At 49.9% G+C, this 24,462-nt stretch overlaps 2 protein-coding genes across 2 annotated transcripts; one reads left to right on the top strand and one right to left on the bottom strand.

Annotated features, from left to right (window-relative positions):
• Positions 1–6,639: 6,639 nt before the first annotated feature.
• Positions 6,640–24,462, bottom strand: LOC117007084 (zinc finger and SCAN domain-containing protein 2-like). The gene is made up of 4 exons (XM_033079965.1): positions 24,384–24,462; positions 23,585–23,941; positions 15,696–16,373; positions 6,640–7,093 (listed from the first exon to the last, which is right to left on the bottom strand). Exons 1-3 carry the CDS (start codon positions 24,460–24,462, stop codon positions 15,706–15,708), a joined length of 1,104 nt encoding a protein of 367 aa, XP_032935856.1. The 3' UTR covers positions 6,640–7,093; positions 15,696–15,705.
• On the top strand, positions 13,085–15,690 carry LOC117007085 (flocculation protein FLO11-like). Its single transcript, XM_042779975.1, is given in 3 exon segments — positions 13,085–13,089; positions 13,479–13,688; positions 13,690–15,690. Coding segments are annotated over 3 exon segments (954 nt in total). The 3' UTR covers positions 14,429–15,690.

Here is a 24,462-nt window from a genome sequence, read left to right as displayed (position 1 = left end):
GGTGACAGAACCGCATTGGGCCCACAATCATCTGTCCTGCTGCGACGTGACAGGTGAGCTTGGCGAACCGAACTACGGGACAGGACATGTCCGAGGAGAAAGACCATAATAAAACCATGCTTGCTCTTCTGGGGAAGTTTGGCTCCCCCATCCTAAAGCACGACTTTAAGTGACTTTTACGATGGGTGTCTCACATGTTTCCTGACACCACCCCTTCTTCTATTTTTACCCTCCTCTACTGGGACAAGGTCAGCATTAAGCTCTGTGACCTGGCTGCTATGGAACACAAGTAGGCAGAGCATATGCTCCTGGCCTGGAGGGTGATTTTTGAAGCATTTAAAAAGGAAGAGCAGTCTCAGGGTGTATCCTCTGCAGATGCCGCCTGCCCCCTGCCCGCTCTGACTCTCCCTGGCACTCCTGGTACTGCAGAGTGGCCGGAGCCATCAACCCCGCCTCTGCCCAGACAAAGGAGGGAAAGGCATTCTGTCTCACGGTCCTTAGCAGCCTGTATTGCCGACTGTGGCTCTAGCAGTGAGGAGAAGGGGTTCCCCTTCAACCCGGGACCAATAGATCCAGATGTTGGGCCTGACCTATTCCCTCCTGACCATATGGAAACAAAGGACTTCCAAATGACAAATGAATGTGATTATGCAGAAGTTGATTTATTGTTTACTTTAGACCCTACTTATACATTCTAAAACTACTGTTCACATGATCACGCTTTTTTTTATTGGTGCCTCTATCTTGTCCACACACCTTGCACGTGCTTTGCAGGTAAAATAATTGTTTGTAGTCCAGCACATCACCACTCACCTTTAGCTTAGTTCTTCTAATCTTGGCATTCTGTTTTTCAGTTTCTTCTCTCCCAGTTTAGCACAATTTATGTTTCAGTAGCCTTGAGGAGCACCAGGGTGTTTGAGAAAATTGCAGAAAAACAGCTAAAAATGGCTTGGCTGGTGCACCTGGTATAAACTATGGCCTTAACTATTCAAATGCATTGCTACATGACCCTCATGAAAACTGGGTACAATTAAAGAGAAAGGCTCTGAAGGAGGGGGATTTTGATAGCGCAGCAAAAATAGTTGCTCCAGTCATGTTTCGTGGTGCCAAGGGAAATATCCCACGGTGGGAACCCCTCGCTTCTCTGGAAATTAAGGAACTAAGCTGCACGGCCACAGAACATGGGCTGGGATCTCCCTACTTTGCTAATCTTGTATGGTCTATGTTGTCAACTCATCTTATGATTTAAATCTCATGATTTAAAGGGACTGGAGAACTTACTGTTAACCACAACTCAGTATGTTGTTCTTGATGCTCAGTGGAAAAAGGGGTTAGAAGCTTTGCTTGTGAAATCTGTGGGGCTTGCACAGCAGAGTGGAGCACAGCCAGCCCCAGCCCAGCCGCCACAAGCAGCCTTGGCCGGACCGTCGCTGATCTACAACCTGCCACAGCAGGGAGCGCTGCAACTCTGACACAGCAATGTTCCTTGAGTCATCTGTTCCTTTGCTTCCCACAGGAGCTTTTGGACCACCGGGGCAACGTATGCATAACACCCCAAATATGCTGGGTACAGCCTAGAGTAGAACAACGCCCCACATGCCAAGGTACCCTGACATTAAAAGGACAAAAGTTATCCCTTGTCAGTCTCACAGACACAGAGGTTGTTACTGTTATCTCCCAAGCCCAACGGCCCTCACGATGGCCCCTTGCTGAAGTGCCCCAGGCACTTTCAGGCACTGGGGGAAGCAGCCTTAGCTGTCAAAGCCTCCATTTGATACAGATCGATAGCCCGAGGAGCACCTCGCCTCAGTCAAACTGTTGGATTACCAGTTGTTTGGCTTTTACTCCTAAGTTTTAGCAAGTTTTTTATTGTGAAACTTTCCGTACACTCTTTAGTAATTCAAGTGTAATTATTCTTCCTTGCTAGGTTTCAGTATATGAAGGACCACAAATAGAGTAAACAGCAGCTTACTCTTTAGAACAAACTGAACCCTTAACTTTGTAACTGTTTGTATGCAAGGATCAGTCTTACACACCCACTAAGCTAACCAAGTTACTTGTGTAAAACTCATTCTAATTGTTACAGCCTTCAGTATTTATATCTTACTGCTTTTATTAGGTCGAACTCAAATCTGTCGTACAAGCATTCTTTAAAAAGCTGCAGTAGTTGAATTCCTACAGTAAATTCATGTTGCTACTATCTCAATACAGTTGTTTACTTGCATGTTTAACTGTTGTACGACAAATTTTCAGTAACTTTTTGTAATGATAGAATCAAAATGAATTAAGATTCTGTTAAGGTCAAGTACTGTTAATTTTTGCTAAGATTAAGTATTAGACTAAGCAAAATTAAATTTAAGTGCTATTCAATTTAAGTCCTATTATTTTAAGTTCTGTTAAGTGCTATTAAGTTCAATTCAGTAATGTTAATTTCGAGTTCTCTTAGGTGTGCTTCTATTATATCTAAGTAAGGTTAAGTTTCAGGGAAATTAGTTTTAAGTTCTGTTAAAATATGCTTGTTTAAAATATAAGATGCAATTCTTATGATATAGAGATGAGTAATGTGCAGTTTGCATGGAGCTAACTTCTGTTAAAATCTGTTCATTTAAACTTCAAGATAGAGTTATTTTATTGTAAACATAAGACAGAACCAATTAGTTAAGCGATTTAGTACTTTCTTTTTTGCTTTTTTGCTTTAATGTCATATATGAATAAATGTCTAAGAAAATATTACCTCAATTTCTTAAGACAGTTACTACTGATATATTAATAATCCTGTTTATGTTGTTAATCTCATTATGTGAATTCACTGAGTTTTTGTAACAGGCATTGTCCATTAAGATATTATTACATTACTAATTTGCTATTTGTCTATGGTAGCTTTGACTTTAGCTGAAGATAAATTACAAAGCTGGTTGCTTTACAGACTTTAACATATGCTTGTTTAGCTATCTAAAAACTTCCTAACTATTATTACTAAGAAGATTTTAGAATATGTTAGGGAGACTCTTCCAGTTAAGGCCTGGACCTTGGCTACATCTCAGCCTTTCCTGGTCAAGAGGTATGTCAACAACCTGGGTTTCTTCTGCATCAAAATTATACTTAACTCATTTTGAATTGCTGAATTTGGACCTATAATAGCTGGAACCCTTTTTAGATTGAACTTGGAAAATCTTACCCAGGAATGGTTCTCCAAGCCCTTACTCTAAAAGGAGGCATGCCAGTTACTGCAGACTCTGGGTCATGGTACAGTATTTAGGGAACTGATAATGCATTGCTTTTAATTACCGTTCTATCTTTCATGTACTACAAATTTTGTGTTTTATCTAATTTATTTTTGCTTGGTGTGAATTTATGGTTATGCCACATGGGTTTGGTTTTTTTTGCTTTTTATGTTTCCTTCATTTTCAATAACAGGAGACACATTGTTGTTTAAAAACAAAAGAAGAGGGAATACGGCCCCTGAAAAATGTTTAAATAATGCAATATTTATACTAAGAATTTTAAAATTAAATTGAATCAAATCAAATTTAATCCCTGGCAGAGTGAGACTGCTTTGAAGATTTACATGTGCAGAGGCACTTTCTAAAAGTTTCTATGTAAAGATCCCTAACTGAGTGTACAGTGATGAAGCCTAACTGATTTACTGACTTAGGGAGATGTCGCTTCTCCCACAGGGGATGTGCCGGTGACACCGGGGGACACTGCAAGTAACCCCTCGAAGGGACTGCAGGGTCGGGGTGGCTCCTGGAGTCCCCCCCTGTGTGACAGCTGGGGGACCCAAGATGCTGTGGTGACAATTTGGGGGTTGGGTGCACGTTTTGGAATCTCCAGGGTGGGTCCCAAAGTCCTCTCCTATCACTGCAAAGTCATCCCCCCAGCTCGTGCCTCAGTTTCCCCCTTACTCCGCAGGGACCACCTGGAACCGATGTTCTGATATTGGATTTATTTGGGGGGGGTTTGGGATTGGGGCTACTGGGATGGGTTGGTGGGCCAGTGGGGTGGGCCAGGCTGGTGGTCTGCACCACCCTCATCTGGGCTGGGGGCTGGCCAGGCTGGGGGTCTGCAGGGTCAAGTCCACACCAGTGTCCACCTGGGATCAATCCAGACCAGCGTCCATCCAGAGTGGGATCCATGGGTCTGGTGGCCATCTGGACAAGTGTCCAACCTCTCCTGCCCCTATCCATCCCATACTCCCTGGCCAGGGCTGCTCCTCACTGCAGAGTGGACAAGACTAACAGTCAATCCCAAGATGACCCCAAACCCCCTCCCACCAGGAAATGCTTTGCCATGGCCAAGATGAAGGTGCTGGTGGCACTGTGGTGGCACAGGCAGTGGCACTGATGCCATCCCAGTTCATGTCTCCATCCATGTCCAAGTCCCCTCATGTCACTCTCAAGTCTGTGTCCCCCCATGCCCACATCCATGTTCCCCATGCCCTTACTCATGTCCATGTCCCCACCCAGGGCTGTGTCCTTACATGTCCCCACACATCCCCATTCACGTCTTGCCGTATCCCCATTCATGTCCTGCCATGTCCTCATCCATGTCCAAGTCCCCGCATGCCCCAACCCAAGTGAATGTTGTCCACATGTCCCGATTCATGCCTTAGTTCAACGTCTTTGTTCTTACAATTCTGCAATTTCAGGGCTTTTGAAGGGATGAACAAAAACCTTGACATTTCAAGCCAAAACAAAAAGATTTACATGTTCCTGCTGACAGAGCATTCATGTGCTTGGTTGGGTGGGAAGAAGCTTTTGTGGAGGGATTTCCAACCCACTGTCTCCAGAATCATGAGGTTTGACTCAATCTGTCCCCATTTGTCTGTGGAAGATGATGGTGGGCAAGAGAGAATTAAAATGCAGGACTTATGTTGGAGAAGACCTCCAAGGCTATCCAGTGTTGCTTGATGCTCGCAGAAGATGAAAAAAGTGAGATTTTTCTGGGGTCAGAAGAATCAAATCTGCATCCCACAATGGATTTCTGATGTTGGTCTGAGGATGTGTCAAAGTGCCCATGGGGAGCCAGGATGATGTGGAGTCCCCCAGACAGGTGTGTTCCCAACACGGATCAGCGACACCAGAGATCACCAGCCTCTGCCCACCAGGAGTCACTGGGGATCATCCAGCACAGATCCTGCCACGGGGGATGGAACTGGAGCAGCGCACAAAGCTCTCCCCACACTTGAGGCACTTGCAGGGCTTCCCTTAGTAGAGCCTCCATTGGTGTTGGATCAAGGTAGAGCTCTGTGAGAGGCTCTTCCCACACTTAGGACACTTGGAGGGCCTCTCCCCAGTGTGGATGTGCCAGTGGATGATGAGGGTGGAGTTTTGCTTGAGGACCTTCCTATAGTCAGCCAGTGTGAATGCTAAAGAGCAGGAGAAGATGGGTGTTGTGGGCTGGTCAGGTTTAGAAATTTTTCCCATTATTATGTTAAGCTAGCCGAGATGGCTCCCCTATTAGCCGTTAAGAGCTGAAGACAAAGGAATGGCTGAACCAGCCCGATGGCTCCATTAGGGAAAGGTGGAGTCCTGCTTTTGTCCTTCAGTGAGTAGGAGGACACTCGCAGCTCGCCGACGGAGAAGAGAGGTTGTTTCTTCTCTGTGTTTTCTTCCCCGCTGGACTCGGACTGCAAAAGCTTCCTGCTTCTGAGAAACAACGCCGAGAACCCATGGGACGCCCACAGTGAGCAGAGTTCTTTCCTCACCCTTTCTTCCACCTGGGGCGGTGCCGCCACCTCGCTCCCCTGCTCCTGCAGCAGCCGCGACTGAGAGGTCGCCTGCCCTGCTCCATCGGAGAGCCATCAGTGACTGAAAAAAAAGGGACTGGGACTGAGTTCCGTTCTGTTCTGTCATTGTTTTTTTTCTTTCATATAGCTGATGCTGTTTTTGTTTGTCTTATAAATATATCAGTAAAGAACTGTTATTCCCAACCTATACCTTTTTTTCCTAAAAGTTCCTGAATTTCCTTTTCCTGGCAATACTGTCCCTTTAAACCGGGACAGAGTTCCCCTGCTCTCGCAGCAGGTGGGGACACGAGCCCACTGGCACCTGTGGTGGCGGCGGCATGAGGGGACGGGAGCCCGCTGGCACCCATGGCAGCAGTGGCAGGAGGGGACAGGAGCCCCCCTGCTCCCATGGCGGCGGCAGCAGGAGGGGAAGGAGCCCCCCTGCTCCCACGGCGACAATGGCAGGAGGGGAAGGAGCCCCCTTGCTCCCACAGCGGCAGGCAGGGACGGAGCCTACTAGCACCAACGGCGGCGGTGGCAGGAGAGGAAGGAGCCCCCCCTCTCCCACGGTGGCAGACAGGGACAGGAGCCCTCCGCCTGCCCCTGAGCCGCGGGGCCGTCAGGAGGGAGCCCCCTGCCGCCCTCCTGAGCCGCAGGGATGGCAGCACGGAGCCCCTGCCTCCCCCGGGCTGCGGGAGAGGAGGGAAGGAGGGAGCTCCCCTGCCTCCCTCCCTGTCCTGCACTGCCAGCATGGATCCCGGCTCCACCTGCTGCGCAACAGAGTAACCAATTTGTAACAATCGCGTAAACCCGGGTTTTACTGGCTGGTGCTCGGCTCAGCACCTCAGTTTGCACTTCTCGGGTTGGAAATGTCAGAAAAACATTCACATATTAGCTGCCCCTGAGTGTAAGCCGCATTTCTGGTGTGGGAGCAAAATTTTAGTCAAAATGGTGCAGTTTGTAATCATGAAATTACTGTAATCATTTTATAGTCCTTTTCCAAGGCGAGTGGCCTTTGGCCAAAAGGTGGGGAGATTTATGGACTATTGTATGTGGAGAGCGTTGCTCCAAGAAACAGGTGCAGGACAGAACACTACAGCCAGTACTCTGCTTGCGAGCAGCGTACCATGGCAAGCAGCAGGCACTGGCAAGCACACCTGCACACAGTCCCTTGGCAAGCATCCACCTCGCCTAGGCCAGAAACTCCTGTCTAGGGTGAGAGGTGGGGTCCTGGGGTCTCAGTCTCTGATGAGGGTCGTGAGGCAGATCAGGGAAACTTCGGACCAACCCTTACAGCAAGTGATATCCCAGGAAGATCCAAATGGGCAGAACCAGTAAGTATTGCACTCAAACCAGGAGCCGTATCTGTAAGGCAAAAACAATACCCTGTGAAATTAGAGAACCATAAGGGATTGGTATCTGTAAGTGAAAAATTCCTCCAACACAGGTTACTAGTGCAATGTGAGTCCAAACACAACACCCCCAAGTTAGCTGTTAGAAAAGCAGATAATAAGAATTATCAATTAAGACAAGATGTAAGAACAATTAACAAAATTACAGAGAACATACACCCAGTGGCAGACAATCCCTACACCCTTTTGACCACAGTGACAGATGAATTAGGGTGGTTTGCTGTTGTAGACCTGAAGGATGCCTTTTTCTGCATTCCTGTGCACTAAAACAGCCAAGAGCTTTTTGCTTTTGAGTGGAAAAATCTTGAGACAGGGAGGAAAAGTCATCTTGGACAGTTTTACCCTGAGGTTTCAAGAAGAGCCAAACAATATTTGGAAACCAGCTAGCAAAGGAATTAGAAGACTGGAAAAGACAAGAGTCAGAAGGAGTTATTCTTTAATATGTGGGTGACATCTTGATTGCAGCCAGAACCAGAGATGACTGCATGCAATTTACCCTAAGTTTATTAAACTTCTTGGGACTGAGTGGGTACAGAGTTTCTAAAGACAAAGCACAGATTGCCAAGGAAGATGGGGCTTGAGATCATCCGTAGACACAGTTCAGCAAAGAACAGAAAGAAGCCATCTGTCGACTCCCAGGGTCCCATACTTTGAGAGAGATGCAAGCTTTCCTGGGAATGGTAGGTTGGTGTCATTTGTGGATAACAAATTATGGACTGCTGGTAAAAGCCCTCTGTGGAGTATTAAAAGCAGCCAAAAAAGAAATTATCATATGGACAGAAAACACTAGAGTAGCTTTTCAACAGCTGAAACACTCTCTAATGGCAGCTCCTGGCACTGCCAGACCTAACTAAACCTTTTGAACTTTTTACATATGAGAGGCTGAACGTGGCTTTGAGGGTACTGGCACAGCACCTTGGGAACCAATGCAGGGCTGTGGCCTCCTTTTCCAAACAGCCAGACAATGTTGCCCAAGGCTGGCCAGGATGCCTAAAGGCCGTGATGGCCACTGTCATCTTGATGCAGGAGGCCCAAAATCTCACCCTTGGTGACACATTGCAGTGTATGTACCCCATGCCATGGCAGCTGTACCCAAACAAAAGGGGGACATTGGCTGTGCAGCAACTGATGCTTAAATACCAATCACTGTTATTAGAGCAGGATGATGTTACCTTGAAAACAACTTCTGTTGTGAACCCTGCCATGTTTCTGTCCTCCAGCTGAATTGATGATGTGCCTGAGCAGGACTTTGCAGACAATTGAAGAGGTCTATTCCAGCTGACAAGACCTGAAAGATGTGCTCCCAGAAAATCCAGATTGTGAGCTTTTTACAGATGGGAGCAGCCTCGTGCAAAATGGTAAAAGGCTGACAGGTTATGAAGTAACCATGCAAGACAAGGTGACTGAAGCAAAGACCCTGCCAGCAGATGTGGCATCACAGAAAGCTGAACTGGTTGCACTAACGAGAGGCCTAGACCTGAGCAAAGGAAAGAAGATAAATACATGGACTGACTCTAAATATGCATTTAATGTTGTCCTCACCAATGGAGCCATCAGGAAGTAGAGAGGACTTCTGAACCCTCAAGGTAATCAAATCAAACATGCTGAACAAATACAGTAATTTCACGACCATAAGGCGAACCTCCGGGAGTCAGCAAATTTCGCAACTTTGTACATTATATAAGGCGCACTGGACTATAAGGTGCACTTTCTCTTTGCTGTGAAGATTCGTGCCGCACGCAACAAAGTAAAGAATTAGTAACGGAATCCCGTGGGAATCCCGTGATCGTGGAGTTTACTGACAGGTGCTCAATTTGCAAACATTTTTCACAGATTGGTGTAGCCTTTAAACACAGCACCAAGCGCCCTCCCTGTGCGCGGGGTGTGGCACTCCCGCCCGCCTCCAGCTGGCAAGGTGGGGTTCAGGGCGGTCACAGCTCGCGGCTGCCGCGGTTCGGGGCAGCTACGGCTCACACCTCGGGGTTGCTGCGGTTCAGGGTGGCTTGGGGCTGCCCGCAGCTCGGGACCATCCGCAGCTTGGGGTAGCGCGGCGCTGCCCGTTCCCTCTCTCCCTGTGCTACTGCTGGCTGGGGGCTGGCTGGTGCCGCCCAGTCCACGCAGCTGCTGCTGGCCGGGGGCTGGCCGGTCCCGCACCCCCTCGTGGCTTGGTGCTCCTGTGGCGCTGCCCCGCCTCGCGGCTCGGCTCACGGCTCGCACTTTTTTTTGCACTCCCACCCAGCTCTGGTTGGCGCAGCTCGGCTTGCGGCTCGGCCACCACGGCCGCCGGCAGCTCCATCCCACCATGCCCGGGCTGCAGCCGCCGGCTTCTTCTTCCCCCTGTGCCCAGGCTGGGGCCAGCGGCAGCTCCCTCCTTCCTTGCGTGGCAGCCAGGGCCGGCACTGGTGCTGGCTCCTTCCCTCCCTGCGTGGCGGCTGGGACCGGTGCCAGTGTTGGGTCCCTCCCTCCCCATGCAGCTCCTGCCAGCTGTGGTCACCCGCTCCCGCCCCCCCTCGCAACTCGGTGCTCCTGCGGCACAGCCCCCCTTTGCAGCTCACACTTCTGGGCTGGCAAATTTTACAACTTTGTCCATTATATAAGGTGCACCAGACTATAAGGCGCACTTCCGGGTTAGGGGGAAAATTTTAGGCAAAAGGGTGCGCCTTATAGTAGTGAAATTACTGTACTCGCCCTGTTAGAGAGCATTAAAAAACCTGCAGAGGTAGCTGTTATGCATTGTAGAGGTCACCACAAAGAGAAAACCACTCCAGAACTGGGAAATTATTTTGCTGATAAAGTAGTAAGAGGAATTGCAGAAAAAAGTACTCTCATAGGAATTCCACAAAAAGAGATTGATTTGTCAGGGTTCACCCCAAAATATGACTAAGTAGACCACAAACTAATTAAGTTTCCTAAAGCTGAGATCACAGAAAATGGATGGACTGTAACATCACCAAATCAGATTGTAGTCCCATCCCTGATCCTTTGGGAGCCAGTTCAGAGAGGACATGAAAACACACATTTTGGGGTTGAAAATATTCTGAAACATCTAAAAAAGGTAGAAATAGGAAAAGGAATGACTGATATTGTACAATCAGTAACGAGTGAATGTGAAATCTGCTGTAAAAACAACCCTGGTGTGAGGAGAAGAGTTGTGTTAGGAGTAACAAAGACAGGGGATCTTCCTGGAGATGACTGGCAAATGGATTTTGCAGAGTTACCATACAAAGAGGGATACCAGTACATACTGGTATTGGTTGACACCTTCATTGTGTGGCTGGAAGCTTTCCCCTGTCACACTAACACAGCCAAGGAAGGGGTGAAAGTTTTGCTCAATCATACAATTCCAAGGTTCAGGGTTCCATTGGGGATGTCATCAGATAGGGGACTGCACTTTGTCACAACAGTATTTAAAGGAGTTAGCCAAATTTTGGGAGTTACAGTAATTTCACGAGTATAAGGTGCACCAGAGTACAAGACGCACTTCCGGGTGTCAGCAAATTTCCGAACTTTGAGCAGACCACCATATAAGGTGCACTTCTTTTTTTGCAGTGAGGATCTGCGCACAACAAAGTAACGAATTAGTAATCGTGCGACCACAGGGTTTACTGGCTTGGCCCCACTCAGGGCCAGGCGGGCTTGGCTTGGGGCTGCTGTGAGCTCGCACTTCCGGGTTGGTAAATTTCCAAACTTTGTCCATATATAAGGCGCTCCGGGGTATAAGGCGCACTTCCGAGTTCGGACCAAAATTTTAGTCAAAATTTTGATGTCTTACACGCATCAAATTACTGTACTTCGGATCTGCACACACCTTACAGATCCCAATTGAGCGGTAAAATTGAACATATGAATAGGATTTTCAAAACAGAAATTAGTGAATTTTGTCAGGAAACGTCCATGACATTGGTTCAAGCCTTGCCTAAAGTTTTACTGGGAATCCACATCCAACCGAGGCATAGGGATAACAACAGTCCCTGTGAAATACTGCATGACAGCCATATCAGATCCCACATGTTCCAGGTGAAATTCACATGAAGGGGAAACTTGATTTGCAGAGATATCTAATGATTTTAGGTTCCATGTTACAGAAACTCCAGAATTACATCGTGCTATCCAGACCCATAGGACTGGACACACCTGCACCTCACTTCCAGCCTGGAGACTGGGTCAGTGGGAAGTGGTGGGACAGTGATCGTCTACAAGCCAAGTAGAGAGGACCATTCCAAGCCCTGCTGACCACCCTCACCACAGTCAAAGTGACTGACAAAGGACCCTGGATTCACTACTTCAGAGTCAGGAAGGCATTTGCGCCTAATAACAACTGAAAAAAACAGAGACTGAAGTAGATACAAATATGTTTTAAATTATTCCTCTTCCGTTCCCAAAGAACTGTTCATAATAATCATTATTCTTCTTTGCATGATAGCCAACTGTGCAAGACATTACTACTGTTAGATATTTAGTTATAGTTACTTATCCATTATTAGATATTTATCTGTTGTTAGATGTTTATTGTTGTTCAATACTTATCTGTTAGATATTTATTTACTTTTAGTTATTTACTGTTTGGTATTTATCCATTTGTTAGGGGTTAGGTTTCTTTTGTTTTGTTCCTTCTAAGCTATAGAATTTTTTGAGTGAGTTGCTAGAAAATGCTAACTGCTGATATTTGCTGGTGCTTGAGAAAACAAACATTGGACCGGGTCGAGTGAAAAGGAATGGGGGCAACTACTCGCTCTCTCATGGCTTTCAGAAGACACACTTGGAGCTGCTGTTGCTTATGGAAATGAAGTCGACATAACCCAGCATGGAGTTGCTTCTTTTCCTTCTCCTTCTCCTTCTGTGGGGTGAGCCTCTGCCCATAAGAGCAGCCACTGACCTAAGACCTTATTAACACCCACCTCACTAAAAGAGGGATCTGTCACCATCTGTTTGAAGCCAGCTGCCGCTGCCCGCTGCTCCTTCAGCACTGCTCTGAGTTTCTCTGCACTGAAGCCCCACACTGCCCTGCCCTGCTGGGATGTCCTACTAGTTCCAGCTACTGCCACAAAGTTCTCTGATACATCTCGTCCACCAGCCCAAGATCTGTTGTTCATTCCTGCTGTTCCAGCTTATGCTGTTCCAGTGCTTTTCAGAGTCCTGCAGGGCACTGGGATCAACTGCCCCGGGGCTTTGTGAAGCAAAGCCTCTCCTCCATCCTTTCCCATCTCAGTCAAAAGGGTTGTCACAGGGTCCCTGGTTGTGTTTGTTATTAATTCCTTAGTAGTTGCTGTTTTGTTTGCCTTGTTATGCATACTAGTAAAAAATTGTTATTCCTACCCTCATATCTTTGCCTAAAACCCACAAATTTTAAAATAATAATAATTCAGAGTAAGGGGCTTTACATTCTCCAATCTGAGGGAGAGTCCTGCCTTCCCAAGCAAACACCTCTCTTTCAAACAGAAACAAATTTTGACACCCAACAGGGAGCCTAAGGGCATAAAGAGAAAAGAGTGAAAAAAGAATAAGAGTTCTTTAGTAACCTAGATTTTTTTTGTGTGCAGAATTTGGAAACTTTGTTGGGTGCCACCATGTGGTCTAGCTTACCCTAGTTCAGGTAGCACATAGTCATGGCTGTATTTCTCCCATTTGCAGCATCTTATCTGCCATTGAATCATTAAAATGGATATGTTCATGGACAAAGATTCTCTAACGAGTTAAAGTCAGAAAGTGGTTTATTAAGACACCAATGGGCTGTATGGGGCCAGTCCCCTAGAGACATGGAACCCCCTACAAGGCTCCTTGACCTCTATTTATTTTCTAAAGTCTTACACTCTGTACAAATGCATAACCCCAGCACCTCCCATCCCTGCTCCGTATTAAAATGAGGCTATTAGTCTTTCACACATGCACAATTCTTCTCTTGAATTGAGTTGGTGGTCTCAAATTGAGACAGTAGTCTTGAAGGATGAAGTAAGGAATGTCTTCATCAGGTCTCCGTGACTCTCTGGCACAATCTCATGTCCCCTGTTTAGTGATTGATTGGTATAAAGTCCAGGTGCTGGTCAATGTTCTACTGGTTTGAATCTGTTCTTATAAAGGTTCACTAACTCCATCTCTTTCTAGAAACAAAACTGAAACAAGATCATAACAGATAACAATACCTCTATTATCTCTAGCTTAAGCATCTAATAATCATCAGCCTATCATTTGTTTATCAAACTTACACCCTGACAATATGAATTGCTTCTAAGCCTTAGCTAAAATCTTAACTCTTACAAATCGTGAATCACTGGAAAAGAGGAATTGGGACCACAGGAAGAAGGGTCCCTTGATGGCCGTGGGGCACTGGGGGTGTGAAGTCGGGGTTGCCCTGGAGCTCTTGGCTACTGTGGTTGCTGGGGGGTTGCTGAGGGGACACCCCCGGACCTGTGCCCTGCACACACAGGGCTGTTCCAGGAGATGGTTCAGTCCCAGTGTCACTTCATTAATGGCACTGACCATGGGAGGTTCATGGAGAGGAACATCTCCAACCGGGAGCAGTTCCTGCACTTGGGCAGCCATGTGGGGCTGTAGTGGGGACACCTCCTTTGGGGACAAGGTTGCCAGGTACTGGAACAGCGACCCGCAATGGATGGAGTACAGACAGGCTGCGCTGGACAGGCACTGCCAGCACAACTCCGAGTTGTCCAGGCCGTTCCTCGTGGAGCGCAGAGATGAGTGTGGGGCAGAGCGTGTCCCCTTGGGCCCTGACCTGGGAATGACCCTGGAGCCCCTCAAAACCTCCCTGGGAATCACCCGAGACACCTCCGCCCTTCCTGTGCCCATCCCTGGAGCCTCCAACCCCCTCCTTCCAAGGGACTCCAGTGGCTCTCCCAGTCCATCCCAGTCTCTCCCAGTATCCTCACAGTCCTTCCCAGTCTCACCAGAGTCCCTCCCAATTCCTCTCAGTCCACAGTCGTTCCACTCCCAGTCCCATTCCAGTCCTAACTGCACTCCCGGGCCTCCACTCTCTTTTCCACTGCCATGCCAGCGCCCCTCCAAATCTCTGCTTTCTCTCCCAGTGAACCCCCAGTACCTCCCAGTCTTTTCCAAGTCCTTTTCAGCCCAGTCCCAAATCTCCACCCTCTCTCCCTTTGCCCCAATCCACTCCACTCTCTCCAAATATTCCTCCAATCTCTCCAATTTTGTTCCTAGTCCTTCTGAATGCTGCACCAGCCCTCTCTCATTGGGGAACAGATCAGTGGCCACCACATGCCCCAAAAGCTCCTGCTGGCCTTGGAAGCACCTCAGCTGGATCTCGGCAGGGTAGAAATCCATCACAGTATAGAGCAGGCAGCTGGAGCTGGGCTGAGAGCTCGAGGGCCACAGTGAGATGGACACACTGGGGGGCACTGGGAGAGAGTGGGGACACACTGGCATCAGCTGGGGGGAACTGGGAGGGCACTGAGTGAGCCTGGAGGAGCTGGAAAATGACCAGCGATTGGAAAATGGGTTGGGATGAGGTTGGTTGTGCTGGGAAGAGACTAAGAGAGTCTTGGTGAGTCCTGGTGGGGCTGGGAAGGGTCTGGGAGAAGGTCTGGGGGCCCTGTGGTGGTGGAGGACAACTAGGAGGGGGTTATGAGATCCTGAGAGGGACAGAAGGTGCTTTGGTGGGTCCTGGGGAGGCTGAGAAGAGACAGGGAGGAGGTTTCAGGGGGTCTAAAGAGGGCTGGAGGCTATTGGGAGGGTGCTTGGAGGTGGTTGGAGTGTTTGTGAGAGGTTTTGGAGGTCCTGACTCCTGTTGAACCCTGAGGTGCTGCAAGATGCTGCTCATCTGCCAGCAAGATGCTGGGGGATTGGGGGCTCCGTGTTTGGTTTCGTCTTTCTGGCGCTGGGTCTCGTCTTCTTACCTGTGCAAGAAGGTGAGGGGGGATCCCTCCCCCAGACTGTGTGTGCTCTCCCTGGGGCCCCTAGACGACTGTCACTCGTTATCTCAGCCTGCAGAGCACCTGACCCAGCAGAGGCTGCAGCCCCTCCCTGTGGCCTCGGACACAGCCAGGACTCCCTGGTCTGTCCCCACGCTAATTCTGGGGAGGTCGTGTGTCGCCCCCAAAGCTGCTGTCACTCTGGCCCTGCTGGCGGCTCCCAGTGTTCCCAATAAGGCTTCCCAGTTAGACCCAGTTCCGCTTACTGAGAGGCGAGACTGGGGAGGGACTTTGGGGGACCCCGTGGGGGAATCGTGATTGGGGGGGGGGGGGTCCAGGTGGGGAACACTGGGTCCTGCAGGTCTGCCCGGCAACCGGTGAGTCATCAGAGCTGCTCTCTCTGATTGGCTGACTCTTCTTCATCGCATTGTCTGATTGGCTGAGGAGAGGCCCGGGAGTTGAGAGAAGGAACAGGAGAGATCCCGCCCCAAGAACCGTCAGGGGAAGAACAGACCCAGCCTGGGCACGGGGAGGGAATTTATTACCAACCAAATCACAGCAGGACAAGGAGAAGGGAAAGAAATCTCTCCAAGACATTCTCCACACCCAACACGGATAACTGGGACCAGGGCTCTGCCCAACAGGGATCACTGGGGATCATCCAACACTCACAGGGCTTCCCTTAGTGGTGCCTCCGTTGGTGTCGGGTCAAGTTACAGCTCTGTGAGAAGCTCTTCCCACACTCAGGACACTCGTAGGGCCTCTCCCCGGTGTGGATGCGCAGGTGGACAGTGAGGGTCTTGTTCTGCTTGAAGCCCTTCCCGCAGTTGTGGCAGTGGAAGGGCCTCTCCTCTCTGTGAATCCGCTCATGTACAATGACACAGGAGCTGGTCTGAAAACTCTTCCCACACTGAGGACACTCGTAGGGTCTCTCCCCGGTGTGAATGCGCTGGTGTCTTTTCAGGTGGGAGCTGTTCCAAAAGCTCTTCCCACATTCCCGGCAGGTGTAGGGCCGTTCCCCAGTGTGGACCACCTGGTGCAGCATCAGCTGAGGTACTGTCCTGAAGCTCTTCCCACATTTCCCACACTCGTAGGGCTTCTCCTCACTGTGGATCACCAGGTGCCGGATGAGCCTGGACCTGTAGCTGAAACCCTTCCCACATTCCAAGCACTTGTGGGGCTTCTCCACCAGCTCTGAGCTCTGCCTGGATCTCCGGCCACCTTCCCAGCTCAAGGAGGGTCTTTCCTCCTCACAGCTCTCTGGGCTGGGTTTGCAGCCCCTCCTTGTCAGGGATCTCTGCGTCTTTTCCTCCTCCATCTGCCCACACTTTGGGAATGAAAAATCCTGGACTGGGGGAAAAACAAAAGGAGAGGGTCTTGTGCTGGGGGTCCCTCCTTGCTCAAGTGCAACTCATGAAGACATTGGGCATCTTGTGTCTGTAAGAACCTCCAAAACACAAGGATTCAGCCCAAAAATCCTCCAAACATCATGAGAGAGATCAAAAACCCCCCCAAACACCATGATTCAGACAAAACCCCCTCAAAAATAGAAAGATTCAGCCCCTGCAAAAAAATCAAAGCACCAACATTTAGCCCAATAAAGCTCAGACAGACCATGATTTACCACAGAGAAAATCATGGATCCCCCTACGCTGTCACCTGCTGCACGTGATGAGGACAATGCTCCTGGGCCCTGGGGAGAGGCTGGAGGTACAGGGACAGGTGCAACCTTGTGCTGCTTCCTGTTTCTGCTCCTGCTCCTCCTGTGTTCCTGCTCTTCCTCCCACTCCTCTTCGTCCTACTATTCCTCCTCTGCCCGCACAATCCCACCTTCTCCTCCCACGTCCATAGTTTGACCAATTTTTTCTTCAAGCCTGATTCTTCATCCCTTCTCCTCCTGCCCCCAGACGCAGCACCCACTGCCGGCTCCCTCTTCCCCCCAAACCCACAGCATCCCAGCCAAGGGGCAGGGATGGAGCTGGGGCAGCAGGGGATGGATGCTGTTAGTGTGCTGGGAAAGGATTGGGTGAAGGGGAGTGTGCAGGAATACCTTTCAGGCAAGAAGCAGCAGGAGCAATCTATGTGGGAAGAAGGAGGAGAGAGAGAAAAATACTGAGGATGGGGATGTTTTCCAGCAGGCTCTCATCCTCAGAAGTTGCCAGCTGATGCACATCCTTTGTGTCCCCGGTTGCCAGGCCAGGCAAACAAGGAGGTCAGGATTCCAGGGGATTTCTCTGTGCTGGGCAGCGGCAGGAGCGGGCACAGAGCTGCGGCACCGGGAGCACGGGCTGGGGGCCTGTGGGGAGCTGCGGGGCCGGGCCGGGGCTGTGGGGCAGCCGGGGCTCAGCGCCGGGCGCTGCCTGAGCCCAGCACCCCCCGGGCAGGGCCGGCAGTGGCCCCCGGCCCCCATGAGGCTGCGGGACGCCCCGGCCGCTGCCCGGCCCCATGGAGCTGCCGGCCCTGCCCGCCGGGGGGGCCGCGTTTGGACACTGCGGCAGGACAGGCACCGGCTCTGGGATACAGGTTGGCCAGGGCACGGGGAGCACAAGGACAAGGAACAGCTGGGAAATGGGGATTGGACCTGGAAGGATCAAGATCAGCTTTTAAGCATTTTGTTTGGATCACTGCAGAAAGGAATGGTTTTGCAGCAAGCTCAGCAGCTGTCAGAGGATGAGCACCCCCAGGCACTGAGGGGGCTGCAGGAGGGGCAGAAGAAGCCCCTGGAGCAGTTGCTCACAAAGGCACAGCAGGGGAATGCAAGAAGGGATGAGGAAAAGGCCAAGGGGAAGGCAAAGGCCATGGCAGAGTTTCTACAGCCCCTGAGGGATGAACCCCAGGGCCCAAGGGGGCCCCAGCACCCAGGGGACGGGGTTGGCCACAAGGACCTGGCACAGGCATTGCCCTCCTCGGCAGGGCAGAGCCGACCCAAACAGCCCCTGGGAAGGAACCAGGGTTCCATCTGCAGGGCACAAGGACACTGGAAGCAGACACAGGAGCACCCTCAGGAGGATCAGGTCCAGCCCTTGATGGACATGCATTGTTAGGGGTCTCAGAGCTCCCATTACACCTGGGACCCACCTTGAGAACATTCAGGGTGGCTCTGGATTGAGAGAAGGCCTTGCCTGACGGACACAGGGACCTCTCCATCCACTCTGAATCTTTGACATAAGGGGGTAAAAATGGCAAAAATGCCTTTGATTCTTCAGGAGATAAGCGGGAAAGATGAGCTGCTGTGTTTTATTCAAGCACTGTTAGCAGAGAAGGGGGATGAGTTTGAAATGCAAGAGTTTTTATTTGCTCCTAATTGTGATTGTAATTTACTGGCAAGGGATTTGATGGTTAAATTGGGAATGCAAGTTAATAATGGAAATGGTGATACAGAGGATGGTTCTGCTGTGCCATTGTGTCAAATGTCTGGCAAGGCCCGTGCTGAAGTGAAACCAGAAGTGTGGGCAGCTCCAGGAAAATAAGGAAAATGAGATATGGAGCCTCTCTAAAATAGTTTGAAGAACCAGGACAAGTGGCGTCTGAAAGAAATAACCTATTCCAGGGGAGGGAAGGAAGGGTTTACAGCCTGTAATTGTGTCCTTGCTAAAGACAGGGTCAGTCAAGAAACTGGATGGATGAGCACCAGGAGGAAAGCAGAATGATTAAGTGGTTAAAAAGCAGACTACAATAATTTCATGACCATAAGGTGCATCGGACTATAAGGCGAACCTCCAGGAGTCAGCAAATTTCGCAACTTCGTACATTATATAAGGCGCACTGGACTATAAGGCTCACTTTTTTTTGCTGTCAAGATCCCTGCCACACGCAACAAAGTAAAGAATTAGTAACGGAATCCCATGATCGTGGAGTTTACTGGCAGGTGCTCAATTTGCAAACATTTTTCACAGATTGGTGTAGCCTTTAAATGCAGCCCCAAGCACCCTCCCTGTGTGTGGGGCCTGGCACTCCCACCCACCCCTGGCTGGCGAGGCGGGGCTCGGGGCGGCCGCGGCTCGGGACCATCTGCAGTTTCAGGTAGCGCAGCGCTGCCCGCTCCCTCTCTCCCTGTGCGGCTCCTGCTGGCCGGGGGCTGCCCGCTCCCTCTATCCTTGTGCTGCTCCTGCTGGCCGGGGGCTGCCTCCTCCCTCTCTCCCTGTGCGGCTGCTGCTGGCCCAGGGCTGCCCGCTCCCGCCCCCCCTTGTGGCTCGGCTCACAGCTCACACTTTTTTTTTGCAGCAAGGAGCTGCGCCATGTGCAACAAAGTAACAAATTACTGGCAGGTGCTCAATTTGCAAACATGTTTCACAGATTGGTGTAGCCTTTAAACACAGCCGCGGCTCCTGCCTACCACCACATGGCTGTGGGTCCCAGCTTCCCCAGCCTGGCGGCCACAGCTGCCACAGGCCCAGGCACTCCTGCCTGGCGCTGGCTGGTGGTCCCCAGCTTCTTGTTCCCCCCGCATCCGAGCCGGGGTCGGTGCTGGCTCCCTCCCCGTGCAGCTGAGGCTGCAGCCAGCGCTAGCTCCCTCCCTCCCCGCGCAGCTCCTGCTGGTTGTGGCCGCCCGCTCCCACCCCACCTCGCGACTCGGCGCTCCCGCGTCACCAGCCCCCTCATTGTGGCTCACACTTCCGGGTTGGCAAATTTCACAACTTTGTCCATTATATAAGGCGTACCTGACTATTCAGCACACTTCTGGGTTCGGGGGAAAATTTTAGTCGAAAGGATGAGCCTTATAGTTGTGAAATTACTATAAGTGAGCCTCCTGTCCTGGCCCTACCAGACAGGGAAAAAGAATTTGAATTACAGGTGGATGCTAAACAGGGCCTTGCCAAAGGAATTCTCGCACTAAAATGTTTAACCCAGGAACCAGACTGGCCTCATTGTCTGCAGAATTGTGCAGCCCCAGCTTTAACGGGACCTCATGCCCAAAAACTGATGGCAGGACGATCTCCTGTTGTACAAGTCTGGCACCAAGTTAAAGCTTTGAGAACCAAAAAGCCTCTACACGGATGAGCAATGCTCAGTGACTACAGAATGAAACTTGTTCAGTGGCACAGGAGGATTTAGAATTGAGGACAGGGGAAGGGTCTAACCCAGCCTCCTGTTTGAACAACCTGCACAGAAGCTGGCAACAAACCCATGGCTGCATTCAAGGGACAGAGCTCCAGAGCCAGGACAGGAGAGATTGAGGAGACATTCCCTGGCCTCAGGGACAAAATGTGCTTATGGATGGGTCTGCAAGGGCAGGAGAAGGCAAAAGAGTTCCAAGACACACTGTGATTAAGGAAAGGCAATCAGACCAAGACTTACACTCTTCCTAAGAGTGCCAAGAAGCACCACTGGTGGCCAAGTGCCGTGGCCCATCCCAAGTGTCCCTGAGCACAGAAACAGCCGCCAGCACAGCTCAGCATGGGGGACCCCTCACCCTGGGCTCAGGGGCTCTCAAGCCCCGCATATTTGGACTTCCCGGCTGCAGCACCAGCGCGGGAGGCGCCGCTGAGCCTGCACTGAAGGCAACGCAGCAGCAGCCAGGGCTCCACATCGGGCCCAGCCCCTGGGCCTGCCCACACATCCTCTGCTGAAATCCTCTGCCCGGGCACCCTCCTTTGGCATCTCCAGCCACTGGGGCCAATCCTTACTGCCACTGCTGGAGCTTCGTTGCTTTCTGTGCCTGCACTGCCACAGCTGTGGGGAACACAGCGGCACAATTCCACTCTGGCTCTCAGTTACACTCACACACTGGGCTGCCTGGGATTCGACTGCTGGAAAATATAAGAAGTGGAATTTTTACAAAATCTTACATCCCTACTCAGGCTTGGTTTGCCTTTGCCTTGGGGAAAGGAATTTTAAAGTGTTTTTTTTTTTTATGGGATGTTACACCATTCACCAGAGATGAGTTTACCATCTCAACAGACTGGGAATAGCCCAAAAGATACCCACAAAGTTCAAAACCAGCAACAGAACATCAGCGACCATCAGCAAACATCAAGCAACATCCACCCCAGACACTGCCCCGGCAGAGCTGGAGACACCTGGTCTGGAAAAGGCTGAGAAGGAAAATCAGGAATGTGGAACTAACATCAGAGGAGGAGAAATCCGGGTGCAATAGTAAACCAAATACTAAGAACTACACAACTGGGAAGCAATCAACATTAAAGGAATGGATTTCAATGGGTTCAGACTCTGTAAAGCGTAGGAAAAACATGATAAAACTCATGAGTCATGGAATGATTTTCTCTGCACACCAGGGCTATGTGTGCATGAAATGATTTCTGTTGCTCACCCTGGACAGAATCAAGGAATGTCTTAACTCTCTATACATTAAAGATATTGTTGGAGAGTTTTTGTTTTTCCTGCAGTTTCAGTGACAATTCTACAACATTAGAATAATTTTTCCTAATAATCCTACTTTAATATTGTCAGTTAGGTTTAGGCCAGGGGTGCAAGAATCAATTTTTTCTTCTAGGAGAAAAATTTAAAAAAAAAAAAATTATTCATTTGTACTATTTTGCGTATGTGTTTGAGTGGCTGCTAGAGATTGCAAAATCTTGGTGTCAATTTCATGGTGTTCACATTTAGGTTGCAACAGCAAAACTGGAAGGCCTTTAAAGGTGACCCTTTAATGCATAAACAGTTAATAGTATACTCAAAAGAAAAAAAAAACAACACCGAAAAAGACCCTGACTTTTGTGGGGGTCACATGTGAGTCATCCAATGGCTGCTCAGGAAGAGAAGCAGGGCGTCAGGACAGCCAAGAGAGGAGCTTTAGAAATGCAAATTAACACTGCTGGAGCAAAGTGTGGACAATGTACCAGGGTCTTCTTGCCTGGGGGAGCAATTGGGCTGATTCCCTCTGTCCCTCACCCCAAGCTCTGCCTGCTGGCACAGAGGGAATTTGCACAGCTAAAGGCAGAGCCCACAGTGAGGATATCTGACTGCAACAGAAACTGGTTAAGCTGCAAAGGGAAACAGCAAATGCAGAATGTTGTGAAAACTTCACTACAAAAGTGGGGGAGAATCATCCCTCTCCCCACTCCAACATGTGCTGTCACTGTCTAGGTCATACAGGGTGTATTAGAGCACTGGGGTGTTTTTGTTAGTCCAGAGTAATCAGTTGGGAATCCAAGTATTTGATGATTTAATTAGAGAAAAGTGGTCACTTGATGCAGCCCTGGCTGGAGGGAGTGACCAAAAATGGGGAAAAGATGAACAGACACCAGAACAAATCCTACAACAACACCAAGGACCAGCCCTGTGAACCCTAACAAACACATATCAGCAGAAAGAAAATCCACTCATAATTTGACTGGTATAATTAGGTTATAAAGTAATTATTATTATTATGATTATTATTATTTCCTAAAGAATATATGATCAGTACTCGAAATAATAACCAACCAGACAGATCCAGCTCCTGACCTTCCTGCCGACCAAAGCATTCCAAGGAAGAAGGAAACATTTCACCATTGGATGGGATCAGATTATCCATGAGCACAGGAGGAGTTTGTGGAAAATTAAATTACTAAAACTGAGGTTTGTAAATAGAGGACAACCGAAAAGTGGTGAAAAAGACAACAAAGGAAATATGAAAACAGCTCATATTAGGGTCCAAATATATAAAGTATGGGAAGTAGTGGGAAACGTTTTTGTGGTTGACTGGCAGACCACAGGTTAAACGAATGCTGTTTCTCCTCTGATGTGCTGTAGCAACTCTAATTTTTTTCCCATGCACGATACCTTGCTGAGTGCAGCTCATTCAGCAGGTGAGCAAGAGGATGATGGTGGCAGCCAGGCCTCCTGATCCAGAAACGGCTACAAAAGGACAGGGAGTGTGGTCACTGACAATAATTCCAAAATCAAAAAGGACCAAGTAAGGGTCAATGAGTGAATCTGCTTGGAGACAGGGCCGAGAACTTGTACATGAGAAAGCAATGGCAGAAATCTTCACTTGCAGAAAGTTAAATATTGCTAATTGACACGGACTGCTGCTCAGCAAAGATCCTGCTCCATTCCTGAATTTCGAGAAGGAGAAACACTGAACAGAGCCGTGACCATCGGATGTTATACAAAAGGAAGGGTGCATATTAACGAGGACATGCAGCAAGCAGATCGGGAATTCTGAACCTTCCAAGTACCTCAGCGAGTGCGGAAAGGGAGAGGCAGATGCAGCCGGGAAAATGAGGATAAAAAGGAGGCTGCGTTTTAGAGACCGCATGGCAAATGCCGCATGGCCTCTCCCTTTGTTCACGAATAAAGTCACTTTCCCAGGACTCCTCTGTCTCCTTTGGGCACACAAACCTCTGGTGACGGGTATTTTCATGCCCAGCCCCGGGCCCAGGGCAGCCACCTCTGTGCTACCGCCAGGAACCGGGACGAGCCAGCGCTGCTCCGGCAGCGGCTCCTGCCGAGGCCCCAGCGGGAAGGAGAGCGCGGGCAGCCGCTCCCGCAGCGCCCTCAGCCCAGAGGGAACACGAGCCGGCCATGACACAACGAAGCCGCCAGAGCCCCCTGCCGCCCCCTCCGCCCGCCCGCAGCGAGTCCCGAGCCCCTGCAGAACCAAGCACAGCCCTCACCTGCGCTGGGGCCGCCTCCGAGCTCCGCCGCCGCCTCAGCAAGCCCGCACAGAAACCCCCCACGATAGCGCCTGCGCTGCCTCAGGAGCGCCCTGGTGTCGGCCCGGGGGCTGGGCTTGTCCGCACTCTGCCCAATCAGCGCGCGAGAAGGAGGAGTGACGGCAGAATCAGCCAATGGCAGCGAGGGGCGGGCTCTGCACACGGCCCAGCCTCGGCCCGCGCTCTCAGGACCCCCCGGGCTGTGCGAGGCAGAGATGAGGAACAGCCCTGGAATGCGCCGGGCCCGAGCTGGGATTGGCCTCACAACACAAACAAAGTTCTCCGCAGCTCCCAGGTCTGCATGTTCGCTGGCTAAGCCTTAGCGGGAAGCCCTGGAGACTCACTTCTGCTACCTCCTAATTAGGAGCATCAGTGTATGGCTTTGATTCTCCTCTAAATCGGAGAAACTGCCCCTTTGGATGAGTGGAGGAGGGGAGCGATTTCTGGCAGAAAACTCCACAAACTCACAGCAGGATAATGAGAAGTAAATGAAGACCCTTCAAACCAGCTTTCCCCCACCCCTCCCTCCTTCCAGCTGCACCTCCTACCCCGGCAGTGCAGGGTGAGAGAAACGGTGCTCACTTTGCAAAATTTTAAAGGATAAAACCTTGACGAAATGTATTAAATGACTTGTGAAAAACGACGCTCATTTTTTTAAATTTTAGAGGTTTATGAAACCTTAGCAGAAAAATACAACAAAAGTCTGAAGAAGGAGAAAAATCCGTGCTGAGAGCACAGGACTAAACCCCCCCGTGCTCACCTACAGAATGGATGTTCTGCCTTTTATGCCCCCGGGCCCTCCCAAAGTCTTGTCGGTGAACTCCTTCTCTGCCGTCCAT

This window comes from Catharus ustulatus, chromosome 25 (genome assembly GCF_009819885.2).
Source record: "Catharus ustulatus isolate bCatUst1 chromosome 25, bCatUst1.pri.v2, whole genome shotgun sequence".
Taxonomy (NCBI): domain Eukaryota; kingdom Metazoa; phylum Chordata; class Aves; order Passeriformes; family Turdidae; genus Catharus; species Catharus ustulatus.
Note: the sequence above shows the minus strand (reverse complement) of the source record. Positions and strands in the feature narration are given on the sequence as shown.